The following is a 17776-nucleotide window of genomic DNA, read 5'->3' on the forward strand; positions in this document are numbered from 1 at the left end:
ATAATTATCGAATGTTCAATTTATAATAAATTACGTATAATTTTATGTGTTACTTATGTATGATTTGTGTATAGATGTAGCAAAGGGTCCACATGTATGACATGTGATCTGTGTATGGTTCATGTGTTGCTTATGTTGATGTGCATTGTGTTTGTGTATGGTTCATGCATTTCTTATGTTCATGTGTATGGTTCATAGTATGGTTCATGTGTATGGTTCATGTGTTGATGTGCCTTGGGTCTGTGTTGATGTGCATTATGTATGGTTCATAGTATGGTTCATGCATTGAAAGTTGTTTTCATGTGTTGATGTGCATTGTGTATGTGTATGTATGTGTATGATCTGCTGCATTATATGCATTGTGCTTGTGTTGACCTACTACATTATGGTGTGTTGTGCATGAACTTGTTGTTGCAGCGTGAACTTGTGTATGATCTTTTGCATTATATGCATTGTATTTGTGTTGATATGTTGCATTGTGCCTGTGTTGATTTGCTGCATTATGTTCATGTGTCTCGATTATGTTCATGTGTCTAACATGATGTGTTGATGTGTTGATGTGCATTGTGTCTGTGTAGCAAAGGATTTATTGATGTGCATAGTGTATAGGTGTATTAGTGTATGTTGTGTATGAACCTTTGTCTATGTTAATCTACTGTATTATGTTCATGTGTCTCCACTAGCAAGTTCTATGGATGTTGTTATAGGCTGTTGTGTATGTTGTAGTGTATGGACATTATAGGTTTTTGGTTCTAATGGTGTGTTGAGCATGAAATGCAACAGGTTGTGATGTTTGCAGCTTGTGTACACTAGTGTTTGTGGTGTTAACCTGATGCAATCTATACACTAGTGTTTGCAGGTTGTGTTTGGTTAGATAAAATGGGTTTGTCATGTGTTTGAAGATTAGTTTAGTTGAGTTTGTGAAGATCAAGGGTATGGAATTTGGAGTCAATGTGTGTGATAGTATTAAAACCATAGGGAGGAATACTTCAATTGGGAAAGGGGTAGTTTAGTGTTTTCACACATTTTTTAATAAAACTAACGGTCTTGTGATAGAAGGGAGGCATTTTGTGAGGTATTGGAACCACAAAGAGGTAGATTGCCATTTTGTCATTTCTATAATGGTAACATTTTTTGTCATTCCTAACATTTTGTGTCCTGTCTATAAAAGTAACATCTTGTCTTTTCTTGGTATAAACTATCCAACCTAGTCATATAAATAAAACAGAAACAAGTGTAAAGTGAAATAGCAAGCGACATAAATCTTAGAATAATTTGGCAGAAACGCATCATATAATGGCACTTGCTATACTTGCATCAACATAAATGCATAAAAAACAGGACAAAATCATGCAAGGGCACTTGATAAATCACTTATCAAAGTGAGACTTTAAACAAATCACAAACAAAATATCCTTAACGTACAACAACCAAACCCAGTAAATCCCACAAATAGCAAAGCTCTTTGTAGGGGGAGATGCAGGCAAACCTTAACATAAGAAAGAATCTACAAGCGTATTGATGTAAGTGTCTAACTTTATTAAATGAAACTTATACAGACTAATGAGTAGACATTATTGCAACACATCTCAAAAGTGAAGAAAGCATAACAAACATATTGAGTTTGATTTTACTGGATATGGTACTCATTATTATACTAGGTCAATGCTAGTGGTGGCAAAGTAGGCAAGTTGGGTGGGTTTGGGTAATGGGTCAAGATGAGTTTGAGTTAGGATGGGTTTAGGTTATGATAGGTTTGGCCCAAATATAACAGTATTTTGTACAACTATGTGGCTGGTTATATCTTCTCGCTAGTGCTGTGTGTATTTAATCTGTTGATACTTGTTATTACAACCAAAAATTACTTGCAGAAACTATACAAACCAACTATGAGGTCCCTGTGTCGGGCCTCCAGAGCAATGCTCACAAACCGTTTGGGTAAAGATGAGATAAAAAAATTAAAAAAGATAAACTAAAATAATAAAAATAATAAAATATTAAAATATAAAAATTAATAGGAAAGAGATGGATCGTAACCGTATACATGTTATGGCAAATGGTCGAAATTGGTGCATGGAAAACGATTCTACAGATACCAAGAGCTCGGGCAACATGCTTTCGGTGAAAAGCTAGGTCTGTACATTGTGGTTCCACAGCAATTGGTTGTAGAAGGGAGTCTATACATTATTTTTAAGTATATTAGACATGTAACTTCCATTATACGACTGATTGACCATTTGTGTCTTTTCTGTAAACATCCATTACTGATCCACTGATGCGGGCCCAAGTGTAGAAGAGCGGGCCATCTTGTATTTGGAGACCCAAGATCGCGTAACAAAAAGGGCTTCACTAAAATGGCTCTAACTTGGCTACGGGGGTCCGTTTTGGGCGTGTGACCAGGCGAATCGAACGGGAGAACGAGCTCTATCTTGCTGCAAACGGCCTATGGCGGTTTGGGTCATTGTCCAGGCCGAAAAAATGCTTATTTCTATTAGTTTTTTTCCATTTTTATGTTTTTTCAAGTATTTTGGGCATTTTGTTTTTGGGCTTGTGTTTGGCCCGTTGTCTTTTTTAAGCCCATTTCGAATTTATGTTCCTATTTATATGCTGCCCTAGTGAAATGAAAGATCAGACTTGAATTTTGAGAAAACTGATTTTCACTTCAAATTTTGTGCCCTTTGGGTTGAATTTTGGGGTTGGGGAAGAACTACACAGGTATTCGTAGAATCAACGTGTTTGATCTTCGTTTATCGTACCACGCACTACATCAGTTGGTATCAGAGCCGAATTCCTGGCTCAAAATGCCTCCGAGGAGAAACAACAACAGGCCTCTCGATGAAGTGTATGAACGAGAGTTGGAGCAGCGACTTATGGCGAGAGTGGATGAGCGGTTGGATCAAGTGGTCGATCAGTTGACTGACCGGATGGCCGACTTGATCAATCGTAGGAGGCAGAGACCCAATGACGGGTATGGTTCTGAACTTAGTAACCCATTTGGTGATGATTCGACTTCCGAAGACGAACGGGAGGGGCAACCAAGGGGTGAACGTGGAGGGGGTAACAGGCGTTGGGATTCTGGGATAAGAGTTGATATTCCGGAATTTGATGGGTCTAGTTTGAATCCGGAGGGGTTCATCGATTGGTTGGCTACCGTGGAGGAGGTGTTCGAATACAAGGAGGTGCCTGAAAATAAGCGGGTGGCCTTGATCGCTACCAGGTTACGTGGTAGGGCCTCTGCGTGGTGGCAACAATTGAAATTAACACGAAACAGGCTCGGGAAGTCAAGGATCGTGACATGGACCAAGATGAAGAAATGCTTGCGGTGCAACTTTTTGCCTCATAACTTTCAAAGGTTGATGTACCAGCGTCTGCAGAATTTAAAACAGGGGGCTAAATCGGTTGATGATTATACAACGGAGTTTTACCAGTTGATTGCGAGGAATGATATTCAAGAACCGGAGGAGCAACTTGTTTCTCGGTATATTGGGGGTCTAAGGGTTCAAATCATGGAGTCCGTGAATCTTTTTGATCCGTTAACCATTCCTGAGGCACACCAACGGGCGTTGGCCTTTGAGAAGCAAAACCGTCGGGTGGGCGGTTCATTTACCCCCGCTGGGGGAAACGTTGGGTCAGGCAGTGGGGCACCTCGTGGTGGGCCTAGTCAACAGAAGCCGGGGTAGCAATACTGGGCCTACTTCTAAGGGGGCTAGTAGTAGTGGTCCAAGATGTTTCAATTGTGGTGAGACGGGCTATCGTCAAGCGTAGTGTAAAAAGGCTGGCAAAAGACACTTGTTTGCTGAGTCTGAGGATGAACAATATGAAGAGTATGAAAACAATCCAGTGTACGATGAAGAAACTGAGTACGAAGAAGAGGTTGTGACCGGTGATGTTGGGGTGAACTTGGTGGTTAGACGTTCTTGCTATACACCAAAGGCAGATGGAGATGACTGGCTTAAGCATAACATCTTCCACTCAACATGTACTATTTTGGTAAAGGTTTGCACGTTTGTCATTGACTCGGGGAGTTGTGACAATTTGATTTCTGAAGAGGCGGTTCAAAAGTTGGCCTTGAAGACGGAGAGTCACCCGAAACCTTATAAGCTTCAATGGCTTAAAAAGGGAGGTGAAGTGACGGTATCTAAGAGGGCACTTGTTTCAATTTCCATTGGGCAGACCTTGGGAGTACGAGCGTAATATAGAACATAATGGGCGGGCCAATACTTATAGCTTTCTGTTTGGTGGTGTGAAGATCACTCTTGTTCCTAGCAAGCCTAAGCAGTTAGCCACAAAACAGTCGGGTACTCTGTTGACCATTAGTCAGTTCCAGGATGAGTTGGAGGAAGCAGACAATGTTTTTATTCTGATTGGGAAGCCGGTGCCCGAGGAAGTCGAAATTCCTGATTGTATGGTTCCGTTGTTTGAGGAGTTTGTTGATGTTTTCCCAGATGATTTACCTGCTGGGTTACCACCCCTACGAGACATCCAACATCACATTGATTTGGAACCGGGGTCCCAACTACCCAATAAGCCCCATTACAGGATGAGCCCAAAAGAACATGAGGAATTACGTCGGCAGGTTGAAGACTTAATTTCTAAAGGTTATGTTCGGGAAAGCATGAGTCCTTGTGTTGTTCCTGCTCTGTTGACTCCAAAGAAGGATGGGACATGGCGTATGTGTGTTGACAGTCGTGCAGTCAACAATATCACTGTAAGGTACCGATTTCCGATTCCCCGACTTGATGATTTACTTGATCAAATTAGCGGTGCCACTATTTTCACGAAACTAGACTTGAAGAGCGGGTATTACCAGATCTGACTCAGGCCTGGGGATGAGTGGAAAACCGCCTTCAAGACTCGTGAGGGGTTGTATGAATGGTTAGTGATGCCTTTTGGCTTATCCAATGCCCCTAGTACGTTTATGCGGGTCATGAACCAGTTGTTTAGGCCCTTTATTGGCAAGTTTGTGGTGGTTTATTTTGATGATGTTCTTATTTATAGCCCTAATTTTGATGAGCATGTGAAGCATGTACAGCAGGTTTTGACCTTGCTCCGAAGGGATAACTTGTATGCAGCCAAAAAGAAGTGTGTCTTTATGGTCCCTAAGGTCCTGTTTTTGGGGTATGTTGTTTCTGGTGACGGAATACAGGTGGATGAATCAAAGGTAGCGGCTGTTAAGCAGTGGCCAACCCCCACTACAATAACTGAAGTACGTAGCTTCCATGGTCTTGCTTCATTTTATAGACGGTTCATTCGAAATTTCAGTTCCCTTATGGCGCCAGTGACTGACTTCATGAAGGGAAAGACTTTTATATGGACTGAGGAGGCAGAGTCAGCTTTTCAGTTAATCAAAGAAAAGCTTACAACAACACCAATTCTAATATTGCCAGATTTTTCTCGGGTTTTTGAGTTGCACACAGATGCCTCGCAGGGTGGTATTGGGGCAGTCCTAAGTCAAGGGGGGCGTCCAGTTTCTTATTTCAGCGAGAAGTTGACTGGGCCAAAGTTACGTTATAGCACTTATGATCTTGAATTTTATGTCGTAGTCCAGGTTGTGAAACATTGGCGTCATTATTTATTTCACAAGGAGTTTGTTTTATTTACAGACCATGACTCGTTGAGGCATATCCGCAGTCAAAATAAAGTATCACATAAGCATGCCCGGTGGATGGCTTTCTTGGAAAAGTTTACTTTTGTTGTGAAGCATAAGTCTGGAATTTCGAATCGTGTGGCAGATGCATTGAGCAGGAGGAGTAGCCTGCTAGTTTCTTTGAGAGTTGTTGTACCCGGGCTAGACAATCTCATGGAACAGCTCACAACAGATCCATATTTTTTTTGTCATTTTGCAGGATGTGCAGTTTGGGAAGAGGACAGATTTTCTTGTGCATGACGGTTTTCTTTTTAAGGAAAATCAATTATGTATTCCCAATTCCAGCCTCCGCCTTCAGATAATTAAAGAACTGCATGGGGAAGGGCATGTGGGGAGAGACCGTACTTTACGATTGGTGCAGTCTTCTTATTTTTGGCCTACTATGCGGAGGGATGTTGATCGGTTTGTTAGACGTTGCAAGATCTGTCAAGTTTCAAAAGGCACAACTACCAATGCAGGGCTATATATGCCTCTACCCATTCCTCAGCAGCCTTGGGTTGATATTAGCATGGATTTTGTGTTGGGATTACCCCGTACTCAGCGTGGTAATGATTCGATCTTTGTAGTGGTGGACCGGTTTTCGAAAATGGTGCACTTTATTCCTTGCAAGAAGACAACAGATGCAGTTAACGTGGCTCAGTTGTTCTTTCGGGATGTCTATCGTTTGCATGGTTTGCCATCTTCTATTGTTTCTGATCGGGATACTCGTTTCTTGAGTCATTTTTGGCGCAGTCTATGGAAAATGGTGAATACTCAGCTCAATTTTAGCAGTGCTTACCACCCACAAACTGATGGGCAGACGGAGGTTGTTAATCGGTCTCTTGGTAATCTTTTGCGGTGTCTTGTGGGTGATCATGTGAAGTCTTGGGATCAAAAGCTTTGTCAGGCTGAGTTTGCTCATAATCATGCTGTTAATAGGAGCACTGGGTTTAGTCCATTTGAGGTAGTCTATTCTGCTAAGCCTTGGGGTCCTCTTGATTTGATGTCAGTTCCTACCCCAGGTTCTGTTCCCAAGAAGGTGCAAGATTTTGTCGTTGGGTTGCATGAAGTTCATAAAGCTGTGCAGGATAACTTGGCCAACGCTAACTCAAAGTACAAGCAAGCTGCAGACCAAAAGCGTAGGCAAGTTGATTTTGAAGAGGGTGACTTTGTTTGGGCCATTTTGACCAAGGATCGTTTTTCAGTGGGGGAGTATAATAAATTGTCAGCCAAGAAGATTGGGTCAGTTGAGATTGTGCAGAAGATAAATTCTAATGCCTATCGTCTGAAGTTACCAAGCCACATTCGTTGTTCCGACGTTTTCAATGTTAAACATTTGCTGCCTTTTCATGGGGATTCGTCTGATGATGAGGTTGCTGCGGATTCGAGGTCGAATTTTGTCTACCCAGGAGGGAATGATGCGGGCCCAAGTGTGGAAGAGCGGGCCATCTTGTATTTGGAGGCCCAAGATCGCGTAACAAAAGGGGCTTCACTAAAATGGCTCTAACTTGGGCTACGGGGGTCCGTTTTGGGCGTGTGACCAGGCGAATTGAACGGGAGAACGAGCTCTATCTTGCTGCAAACCGCCTGGGTCATTGCCCAGGCCGAAAAATGCTTATTTCTATTAGTTTTTTCCATTTTTATGTTTTTTCAAGTATTTTGGGCATTTTGTTTTTGGGCTTGTGTTTGGCCCGTTGTCTTTTTTAAACCCATTTCGAATTTATGTTCCTATTTATATGTTGCCCTAGTGAAATAAAAGATCAGACTTGAATTTTGAGAAAACTGATTTTCACTTCATATTCTGTGCCCTTTGGGTTGAATTTTGGGGTTGGGGAAGAACTACACGGGTATTCGTAAAATCAACGTGTTTGATCTTCATTTATCGTACCACGCACTACATCATCCACTTTGTCATCCTTATCTTAGTATTGTCATTTGAGTTAGGTTGTATGACATATCTTGGTTGAGCAGTCTTTTATACATTTAAGAGTTTAAAATGATGAGTATTAAATTATACTTTCTTAACAAAACAGACCCTACTGCACTCTGCTAATTACCATCACATGACCTTGCAATTTTCAAAGCCAAAATGGCCCTTTTTTCAAAGCCACATGTTTGACCAGAACCAAAACGACCCTTTTTAAAGCGATCCATTCTGACCCAACACATCCTAACCCGAAGCAAAATGACCATTTTTTCAAAGCGACCCGTCCTGACCGGAACCCATGAACGACCCATAAACAATTTGTTTAAAGTTCGGCCAATTTTCAAAACTCGTATCGTGTTTCGCCGGTAATTTAGAAACAATACTTAAAGATATCCATCTAGTTTAGAAACAACACTTCTTTTTAAAACCGAAGTCATATTTAAAACAAAGTAATGAACAAAGCCTACATCTAGTTTGATTAACGTTTACCTACGCGATGCTATCACAAGCAATAATTATAAATTTCTAATCGATGAATACAAAATTCGGTTCGGATGCAAACCCAATTCGAAAACAATACTGGAAGCGATTTAGTGTGACCAATTGAGCTTTTGACATGAAACATTGTGGATAGAAACATTAAAGTTCAGTATGTATTATTCTTCAACCCGAGTTTAACATCATACTTTTTTTTAGCATTTAGTGCCAGAAACACGTTTTTACCTTCATTCCCCAACTATGAAATAGAATATTTGATAATTTTTCAAGTCTATAATTTAATTATATCATTCTTTTTTCAACTAAAAATTATAATATTAAAATCAACAAATTATCCACTCAATTGAATCACAAATTAAAATCAACAAGCATTGAACAAATCGACAACAAAAACTTGAACAAATTAACAAGACTAAAAACTATAATATTAAAATCAACTAACTATCCACTCAATTCAATCACAACAAATATTGTCAAAATCAAACAAGAATACCAAACGACCAAGAAAGCGAACAAGATTATGTGTAGTCTACCAGATCACAAACGAAAAAGATTCTTTGTGTAGTCTACCAAATAACAAACAACAAATTCTTTTGCTGCAAGCCGTAAGAAAGTAAACGAACAAGACCAGCTGCGTCAATTAAGATGAGTTGCCAGATTAACCACGTCGTAACCCTAGAAACGAACAAGATGAGTTGCGTCACTTAACCCATCCTGACTCATCTATCTTTTGTTCTCTACCCATCCATCCTGACCTATCCAAATACCCTGTGTTTATTATTTAGGCCCATTTGAACCCATTGTAAATTCACATGATACCCAAATTGACCCAGTTGGTTAAAATAAAAGCCTGTAAAGACCCAAAATTAGATGAACGGGCTTATTTTGCCAGATCTAGTCAATGCAGAATGAAAACATTTGCAGCTTAATTTCCAAGTAAAGGAACCCTCACATGATCAAAGTCCAAGAAGAATCATCCATATATGTAGCAGTAATAATAAAGCACATAATTGTACTTGACCTGCAAGTCTGCAACTACATCATACTCTTCATCTACACACAATTCTCATTACCAGTTTTCAGACTTTTGTTACTGCAATTTATGAGATCAACTACAGCACTAACCTTGTAGCCAACGGTTCGATATTTCAACTAGAACACAAATTTTGGATCAATCGATGAAAATGGAAGCTATATTTTATGAAAATATGGAACAATCGTTTGCTATACGAGAAGAGAAGAAGAGGCGGGAAGAACAATCGTTAAATGAAAATGGGGTGTGGGTTCACAGTGAGTCCTCAAATATGGGGAACTCCTGTAGCATCTGTAAATCTAATCTCAAACAACGAAATTCTTATTTTTTTTTTTCTTAGATAATATAGGATATGGATGCATATTCCATTGAGATTTGAGAATGCTCTGATCCTAACAATGATTATATGTTTTTGTTTAACATTATATATGCTTTAACTATTTTGTTAAATGGGTTAGGTATTGTATTATCATAGTAATTGCAACTTAAAATTGAGAATATAACCTCAAAATAATACACATTTCACTTCTGACACTTTACATTTGCAAAAGCTTGAAAAAACCAAAACATTTCAAACTGGGATGAGCATTAAGTACCGGGTACCAGTATCGAACAGGTACCGAACCATGTACCCATTTTCCCCGTTTTTGGGTACCGGTACAAGTATTTACGGGTAAAATACTGGTAAATACCGGTCCTGTACAGGTACCGAACCGGTATATTCGGTACCAATGTTTGAGAATTTGTCTACCCGAGAAGCCTTCACAAGAGTTCAAAATGCTCTCCTAGATGGTATACACAATTTTGAAAATTCACGGAGACTGTTCTAAAAATCTGTCTTTAAATTACATTACATTAATAAACATTTATCTAGCAGCTCAAACATGCAAACAACATATTCACCGCATTTCGACCTGTTGTGACTCAACCTGACCCGCCCCGACCCAACCCGCCCCTTTGCCAGCTATGCTTCTGCAAAACATTCAAAAAACATTAGAGGACAAAGTTTAACCTGCACGTTACAACGTACGGTTGTAGCGAAGATCAAAGAGGCCAAGGTTCAGTAGAGTACAAACGTTTTACAGACATTAATATCCAAAATTACACTTTGAATCAACGAATACGAAACCGCATTAGATTACCTATATTATTACAATAATAACCATAAACTCAGAATACAATGATTCAGGAGATGGTATTCTGCAATGGCCAACTGTCTTGTTCTCAAAAATTATCCAAGCAGATTTGAGTTCACTTATTAATCCGCAAACGAAACATTAATTGAAATGAAAGATAAACATATGGATGTGTCAACGTTTAAAAGTAAAGAATCGTGCCTCGAGGCGTTTTCCCTTCGCCTCATGAGGCGTACGCCTCGAGACGAAACGAGGCGTAAGCCCGAGGCGGAATTAAAAAATAAATATAAATTATATATCTTATAAATAAGAGTTAATTGCTGTTTTCGTCCCTGTGGTTTGTCAAAAATCACTATTTCAGTCCAATAGTTTAAAATTTGCAATTTCAGTCCCTGTGGTTTCACTTTCGTAATCATTTCAATCCACCTCGTAACCATTTCAGTCCCTGTACTTACAGAATAAATGGATTGAAATGGTTACGAAAGTGAAACCACAGGGACTGAAATCGCAATTTTTAAACTAATGAACTAAAATAGTGATTTTTGACAAACCACAGGGACGAAAACAGTAATTAACTCTATAAATAATTAAATACTAACTACTTTCATCATCATATTCATAAAAAAAATTACATTAAAAAGACATGGAATGCTTGAATGAAACTGACATAAAAAGTCTAAAACATCAAAATCCACTGAGGCGCAACTTTTCTTAAAATGCGAGATGCGGTCCGATGCATTTTGATCCCAAAAGCCAATGCGTGATGCGCGCGCATCACGTATGCGAGGCGTTTGTTATTTAAAAAGATATTTATAGATATTATTTTAACTTGTTAACTTTAAACACTAAAAATTTAGGGATTAAAATAAGTATATACAACAAAATAACTCTAGTACCATGAAATAAGTTCAATATAACCAAAATAAGCCTTGAACTCTTAAGTGTACAAGTAGTCTATGCAAAAGGTACAAGTAATCTATGTAGGAACTCATTTAAAACTTCATCAACTCATTGTACAAGCTTGTTAAGCACATTCTACAAGCTCGTTGTAGTCGATTTCAGAAAAATGCGCACATCGGGGCGCATCATGCCAGCGCATTATGCGATTTAGGGCGCATCATGCCAGCGCATTATACGATTTAGGGCGCATCAGCCTCGCATCATGTAATAGCAGCGCATCGCATCAGCGCATCACGCATTATGTGCACATTTTAAAACCAAGTGAGGCACACTACAAAATAAAACCCCTGAGGCGCCGCCTCATACTCGATCTTTAAACATTATCGTAATTTAAGTAAATGAATGAAGTTAAGAAACTCGAAGGAAACATGATAACTTCAATGGTACTCTAGCATTAGAATAATTGAAGAACAAAGTAAACCTTTATGTACCTGGAATAATAATACTATAAACCATGGGAGATGCCACCATCACCATTGATCAAGTTGAGTTTTGAACAAAACTAACCTACGTCTACGCAGATCTGAGCAAGCAACGTTTGACCCAGTGATCACCAATTTGAACAAATAAATTCAGGCACAACAATTTCTTTAAATCTCAAGCTGACGAAGAAGAAAAAGAAGCAGTACAAAGAAGGCTTGATTTAAAAAAAAAAAAAAACGCAAAGCGCACAAAAAGTGATGAGGTCTAAAACCGAGGCGCGACTCGCAAAAGCAGCCGGATTTTCGTACCCAACGCGCAAGGCAATTATGTAATTTTTTTTATAAATTCTATAGGTTTTTAGCATTCCCTATTAAGGATGAGCTTTTTTTCCCAAATACCCGTACCCATACCCGTACGTATTTTAGGTATTCAATACATGTATCGGTAACTAGTTTTATTGATTTCGGTATTCGGGATTTTCAGGATCGAGGTACGGGTAAAAAAGGGTACTAATACCGAATTTTATATAGAACTTTAAAAGCTCTTTTATATTATGTTTTATTTCGTATTATGATACTTATGGTACTCATATCGATTTTACCTATTTGGTACCCATATCGTATTGGTACTCGTTCGTACCAATTTTACCTATTTGGTACCCGTACTATATTGGTACTCGTACCAGCTGTACCTATTTGGTACCGTACGAGTGATTAAAAAAAATAAATACAAATAAAGTGGTACCATACCGAAATACCCGTACCCATACCAATATATTCGGTACGGTATTCAGTACCCAGTTTTGCTCTAGTTCAGTACCGGTACAGGTACTACACCAATTCCATCCCTATCCAAAATATCACTATAAATAAGGTTTCTATATGATTTTAGGCGCGCCTCACCCTACGCAAGGCACCAGCCTCTACACCTTAGTGCACCTCATGCCTCAGTGCGCCTAAGGCGCACGCGCATCTTTTGAAACCAAAAAAAGACTGAGCTTTTTTACCTGAGAGAGACGAGATGGGGAAGAGTGGGGGATGGAAAGGTTGAATGTCTTCTGACCAATTGTAGCAACGAAACGCCGGACAATATATTCCTCAACGGTTGTCTGCCGGTATAGGCGTTGAGGCGAGAAAACAGGATGCCCATTCTGACCGTTGAACTTTCTTGGCCCATTCTGACCCGTTCACAGTCTTAGTAATTTTCAGTTTTGCCCAATTGGACCTATTGAACTTCATATTTAACCGAAAACAAAAGTCCAAATGAATCCATCTTTTAGTCTTAGGGTCACTATTGCCTAGTATTCTAGTAATAATAAAAAAAAGAGAATCAACAAACATTCAGCAATAAATTAAAACGTGCTAAATAAAACAAAATGTTTAATAATCATCATTATATATGATCAACAGTGCCTCCCTATGTCATAAACATCATACTCTTTTGTGTCAAAACAGTGACAAAATTACCAGTCAACAAACATACATACAGGAAGCACATAAATAAATTATAGCTTCTTACTTGGCCATTGCAGCTTCTTGTTGGTGGTATTTTGTTATCTTTTCTGAGAGATGATTAATTTGACTAAATCAAAAGTGACAAAAAACCGTACTCTAGTTTTAAATCGATTGGAAGACATGAAGATCCAACAATGCATTGTAGTACCCTTTCTCTATCTCCTCTTCTTTTACATCATGAAGAAGCAAAGTTTCAACGACGAAATCTTCCCAATCAAGATCAAATTTCTTTCTCTTTCTCTTTCTCTTTCTTGAATTCGCCGGTAACAATCGGTCATCACTTGCATCGAAACTTTTTGCAGCCATTGACGGCCGCCTTATCTTCTCAATTCTAATTTTAGCATCTTTTATCTTTTCTTTTCTCCTTTGTGTTTTCACGCACCCGTTAACAAAAGATGGAGGCATAGCATTCAATCCGACGTCTTTTTCCAATATTTTATCGAGAAAAAGTTTCTTGCTTAACGCTGATTCTCCACTCCAATACTCCGTATCCACCGAAAAATCATACTTTTCACTACCTATCATATCGTCATCGACTTTTTTCATTGACGTCTTCATGTTAGAATATTCTTCCAAATACTTGGAATAAATCGCGGATAAGCATTCAGGTGAAACCTTAAGCGTCTCCAAATCTTCAATCTCCCAACCGCCCGATTCATTTTGCCGAAAATCTTGATTTAAACAACTAGTCACTAAACAATCCAAATCCACACCAACATTCTCTATGTTTTTAATATCTTTTCCGGGATCACACATCGAATTCACCTCCATATACTGAATAACAAGCGGCGCACTCTTCATAACATTCTTAACATTAACATCCTCCCCCCATGGCAAATTCTCCCTCGCAACATCCACCAACCGTTTCAACAACTCTTTATACCTCAACCTACACGTCGCAACCGCCACATTCAACTGCCCAGCCAAATCCTCCAAACTAATCTCCACCTCATTAACCTCACAAACAAACACCATCACCGCCACCACCACCGGCACCGGCCTCCTCCCCGTCGTCACATACCACTTAATCATACACTGCACCAAAAAAATCCCCTGTTTCATCATCCTCACACTTACACCCTTCCCAACACCCTCCTTACAACTAACCCACTCTCTAAACACCCTCTCAAACAACCCCACAATATCGAAATCCGGCAACTTCAAATCCAAATGCTCGACTACCCGCGACACCATTCGACCCAATTCAAACACATCACACCCCACATTCTCACAAACAGAAGTCAAAGGTAACAATTTGTTAGCTTTCCTCATAACAACATAAACACAAGCCCCAACAAGCACATTAAACCAGTTTCCGGACCCGTATTCGTCTTCGGTTATTGTTTTAATCATGGTATTAACCTCATCAAACCTCTGTTCTAAATTAAGTCTTGATAGTATATCTGTTATGACATTTTGGGCTAAATAAAGTTTGGTTTCATGGTAAGAATAGTCATACCCGGATCCTGATTTGCCTAATCGGACGTTTGTACCGACGAATCCGTCTGCGTTGAACGTTTGATGTTCGAAATTGTTGAAGTCTTGTACGACGCCGCATGATGAGCACTCTAGGTTTCCGGTTACTGGGTCGACGATTAGGGTTTTGGACTTGCAGCTTTTGCAAGAACTCATTGATTTGAAACTGATTTAGGTGTCAATTTTGCGATCAAGGGGTACCCTGTTTCACCCCTTTGATCGAACCGACTTAGCAATTTAAATTGACCGACCTTGACCCGAGAACCAAAAAGATTGAACTTTGAGTCGGTTCCGGTTATTTATAAATCCGAGTATCTCGATCCGTAACAGAATACCTGACCCGACATTCTAATACCTTTTCCCTCTTTAGTTTACACACATGAAGAAGTTCCTGAACAATGAAATATTCGATTCAAGCATTGCACTATGGTGTTTGGAATTAACAAATCAAGCAATCTTCCCTTATTTCAATCCATTCTATCGAATTGATGATTTCAGCAAAGTAGCAACCAAGAATTAGTAAATCCAAGAATTCGACTAAAAAAGATGGAATAGAACAAGTCTTTTGTCCTAAACTAGTAGATGCCCCGCCCGTATTGCGGGGCAATGGCTGAATAATTCTCAATCAATTAAAAAAAGACTACTATAACTTTGCTATGAAAAAAAACGATGATAAAACCGTAATTTTGGGCTCAGGGCAAAACTTTAATTTTTCATGATTAATGAGCTTAGTGTTAGGCAGCTAGAGTTATGCGCCGCCCGCGTTGTGGGACACTAAACCGAGTGTTTCTTAGGTTAATAACATGTACGCCTTTATTTCGGTTAGTTATACATGCTACGTATAACACGATATCAAAAAAGACACATCAAGTTAACCAATTAAAGAAAAACAGTACCATAGTTATGATAAAAAAAATTAACTAAAACGATGACAAGCGTGTAACTTAGAGTTGGGGGCAAAACAATAATTTGTCAGGACCAATTAGCGAGTGCTAGCAGCTGTTTGACATGAATAAAAACAAAATTATGTCAACAAAGTAAAATAAAACACTACCATGGTTTTGCCAAAGGAAAAAAACGATGGCAAGATTGCAATTTTTTGCTGAGGTAAAATCGTAATTTTAAAATGGAGGTAAAATAATATTTTTAACTGAGGGCAAAACCTTTTTTTTTTGAAATGGGGGCAAAATCGTAATATTTGAGCTGTGGGCGAAATCGTAATTTTTAGCTAATTTTAAACTGGGAACAAATTCGTAATTTTGCAGGACTCTAGCTGAGGGCAAAACAATATTTTTATTTTGAATTGGGGCAAAATTGTATTTTTTAACTGAGGGCAAAATCGTAAATTTAAGCAAGGGGCAAAAGCAAAATTTTATTTTGAATCGAGGGCGAAATCGTAATTTTACACATAGGATAAAATTGTAATTTGGCATCAACTATAAATAACTATTATATGAAAAAAAAAAAAACAAACAAAAGCCAAAAAGTGGCCGCCAAAAGTGGCCACTTACCTAGCAAAACTATTCCCATGACGTAAGCAAAACTTGTGAATGTATATGTTGATAATATTATGAATTTGGTGCATGAATTCGGTCAATATTTTATTTCGGGTTTACTGGACGTAACCGACCCGAACCCGATCTTATAACAATTATAGGAACCGACCTTTGTACCTATATTATTAAGTTCGGTTCAATTTAGGTATTTTTCTTTTTAGTTCTCGGGTTTTGATGGTTCCGGACCTAATATGCTCACCCCTAATATGAATCAGGCTTGGTTCGGGTTTATATCCGAACCGGGTTGGTCACCTTTGGTCAAAATTTGAGAAGGAAACAATTCGGGTTATAAACTGGTTTGGTTGAAAAAATTTTGAATCCTATTCAAATTGGTTTGGGTTGGGTAAAATCAGTACTCAAAACTGATATTTTGAAGGAAAAAAAAAAGAAAACAAATTGGGTGGGTTGAAACCGCTTCGGATGACGAGAGGGGAACCAATATATAAACTAGCGGTGGCGGTCCGGTTAAAACTGATTTGGCTCAGACCGTTTTGGGTTTTGGTAGTGTAAATTTGGTCGGTTTACAAATAGGTTTGGAAATCCAAACAGGGTTTTCTGGTCCATCTTTAGTTTTATAATCATAAATTCACATCCAACTAAATTTAATTCCTTTTTTTTTAAGGAAAACTCCACCTAACCTAATAGTAAGGTTGGTGGGTGTGGTATAAAGTCCGTAGAGATTTTATCACACCAAATCAGTGCCATGTCACATATGAGGCTTTAAAGCCCCTCTCTATAACTTGCATGCAATGGTTTAAATCCTCCTATTAAACAAAATACAAAAAAAAAATAAAAATAAAAATCAAAAAATTTGATTGGTTGAAAAGAATGAGCCCCACCTGCACATGTCATTAGCGCTCGTTACTAGAATGAAGCCCTCTCCATGGCTCCCCCTTTTGGCGCCCAGGGGTGGTTATGGGGCGTTAAAGGGCGCTAAAATTGCTGATTTGTCTAGAGACGCTATACCACAACCCTTGACGTAACCATGTTTCCCAAATATTTAATGAAAGCCACTCAAAGTATCATTTATTTTTATTTTTTTATCTAAATTCGCTAAACTTTCAATAGGTGTTTCCATCTTGTTAATTTTTTTTTGATAAATGTTTAGATATTGTTTTAAAAATAAGTGAATAATAAACAACTTTCGAAATTGTTCATTTTAAGACAAACGGAAATAAAAAAAATAGTTATATAGTATCAAAGATTCATATATATTTCATTTGCCACAATAGATATTAAAAAATTTTACATCTAAAAAATAACACATAATTTGAGCAACTGTTAAAAGTTTAGTGACTATAAAGGTGTTAGGATCTATAGTGTATACTTTTAATCTTTTAATAAAAGAGTTAAGAGCCATTTATGCCCTGTGGTTTGTTCACTTTTGTTATTTCAGACTAAATTTTAAAATTATATCATTTTTCTCCCTACATTCTTGAAACGTGTCATTTCAGTTCAAAAAACTAACCCAGTTAAAAAAATCAGTTAGCTCAGGGACGTAAATGGCACTTAACCTTAGGAACGTAAATAGCACATAACTCCTATATTCTTTTATATTTAAGCTTATTATTATTATTATTATTATTATTATTATTATTATTATTATTACTATTATTATTATTATTAT

At 38.3% G+C, this 17776-nt stretch overlaps 2 protein-coding genes across 2 annotated transcripts; one reads left to right on the top strand and one right to left on the bottom strand.

Moving 5' to 3' along the window:
* Positions 1-2870: 2870 nt before the first annotated feature.
* LOC110919773 lies at positions 2871-4816 on the top strand. Its single transcript, XM_022164031.1, has 3 exons — positions 2871-3590; positions 3766-4134; positions 4250-4816. Exons 1-3 carry the CDS (start codon positions 2871-2873, stop codon positions 4814-4816), a joined length of 1656 nt encoding a protein of 551 aa, XP_022019723.1.
* An 8403-nt stretch (positions 4817-13219) lies between these two features.
* On the bottom strand, positions 13220-14749 carry LOC110919772 (plant-specific TFIIB-related protein PTF2). Its single transcript, XM_022164030.1, has one exon. The coding sequence runs from the start codon at positions 14747-14749 to the stop codon at positions 13220-13222; it is 1530 nt and encodes a 509-aa protein (XP_022019722.1).
* Positions 14750-17776: the final 3027 nt, after the last annotated feature.

Source organism: Helianthus annuus, chromosome 16 (assembly GCF_002127325.2).
Source record: "Helianthus annuus cultivar XRQ/B chromosome 16, HanXRQr2.0-SUNRISE, whole genome shotgun sequence".
Taxonomy (NCBI): Eukaryota; Viridiplantae; Streptophyta; class Magnoliopsida; order Asterales; family Asteraceae; genus Helianthus; species Helianthus annuus.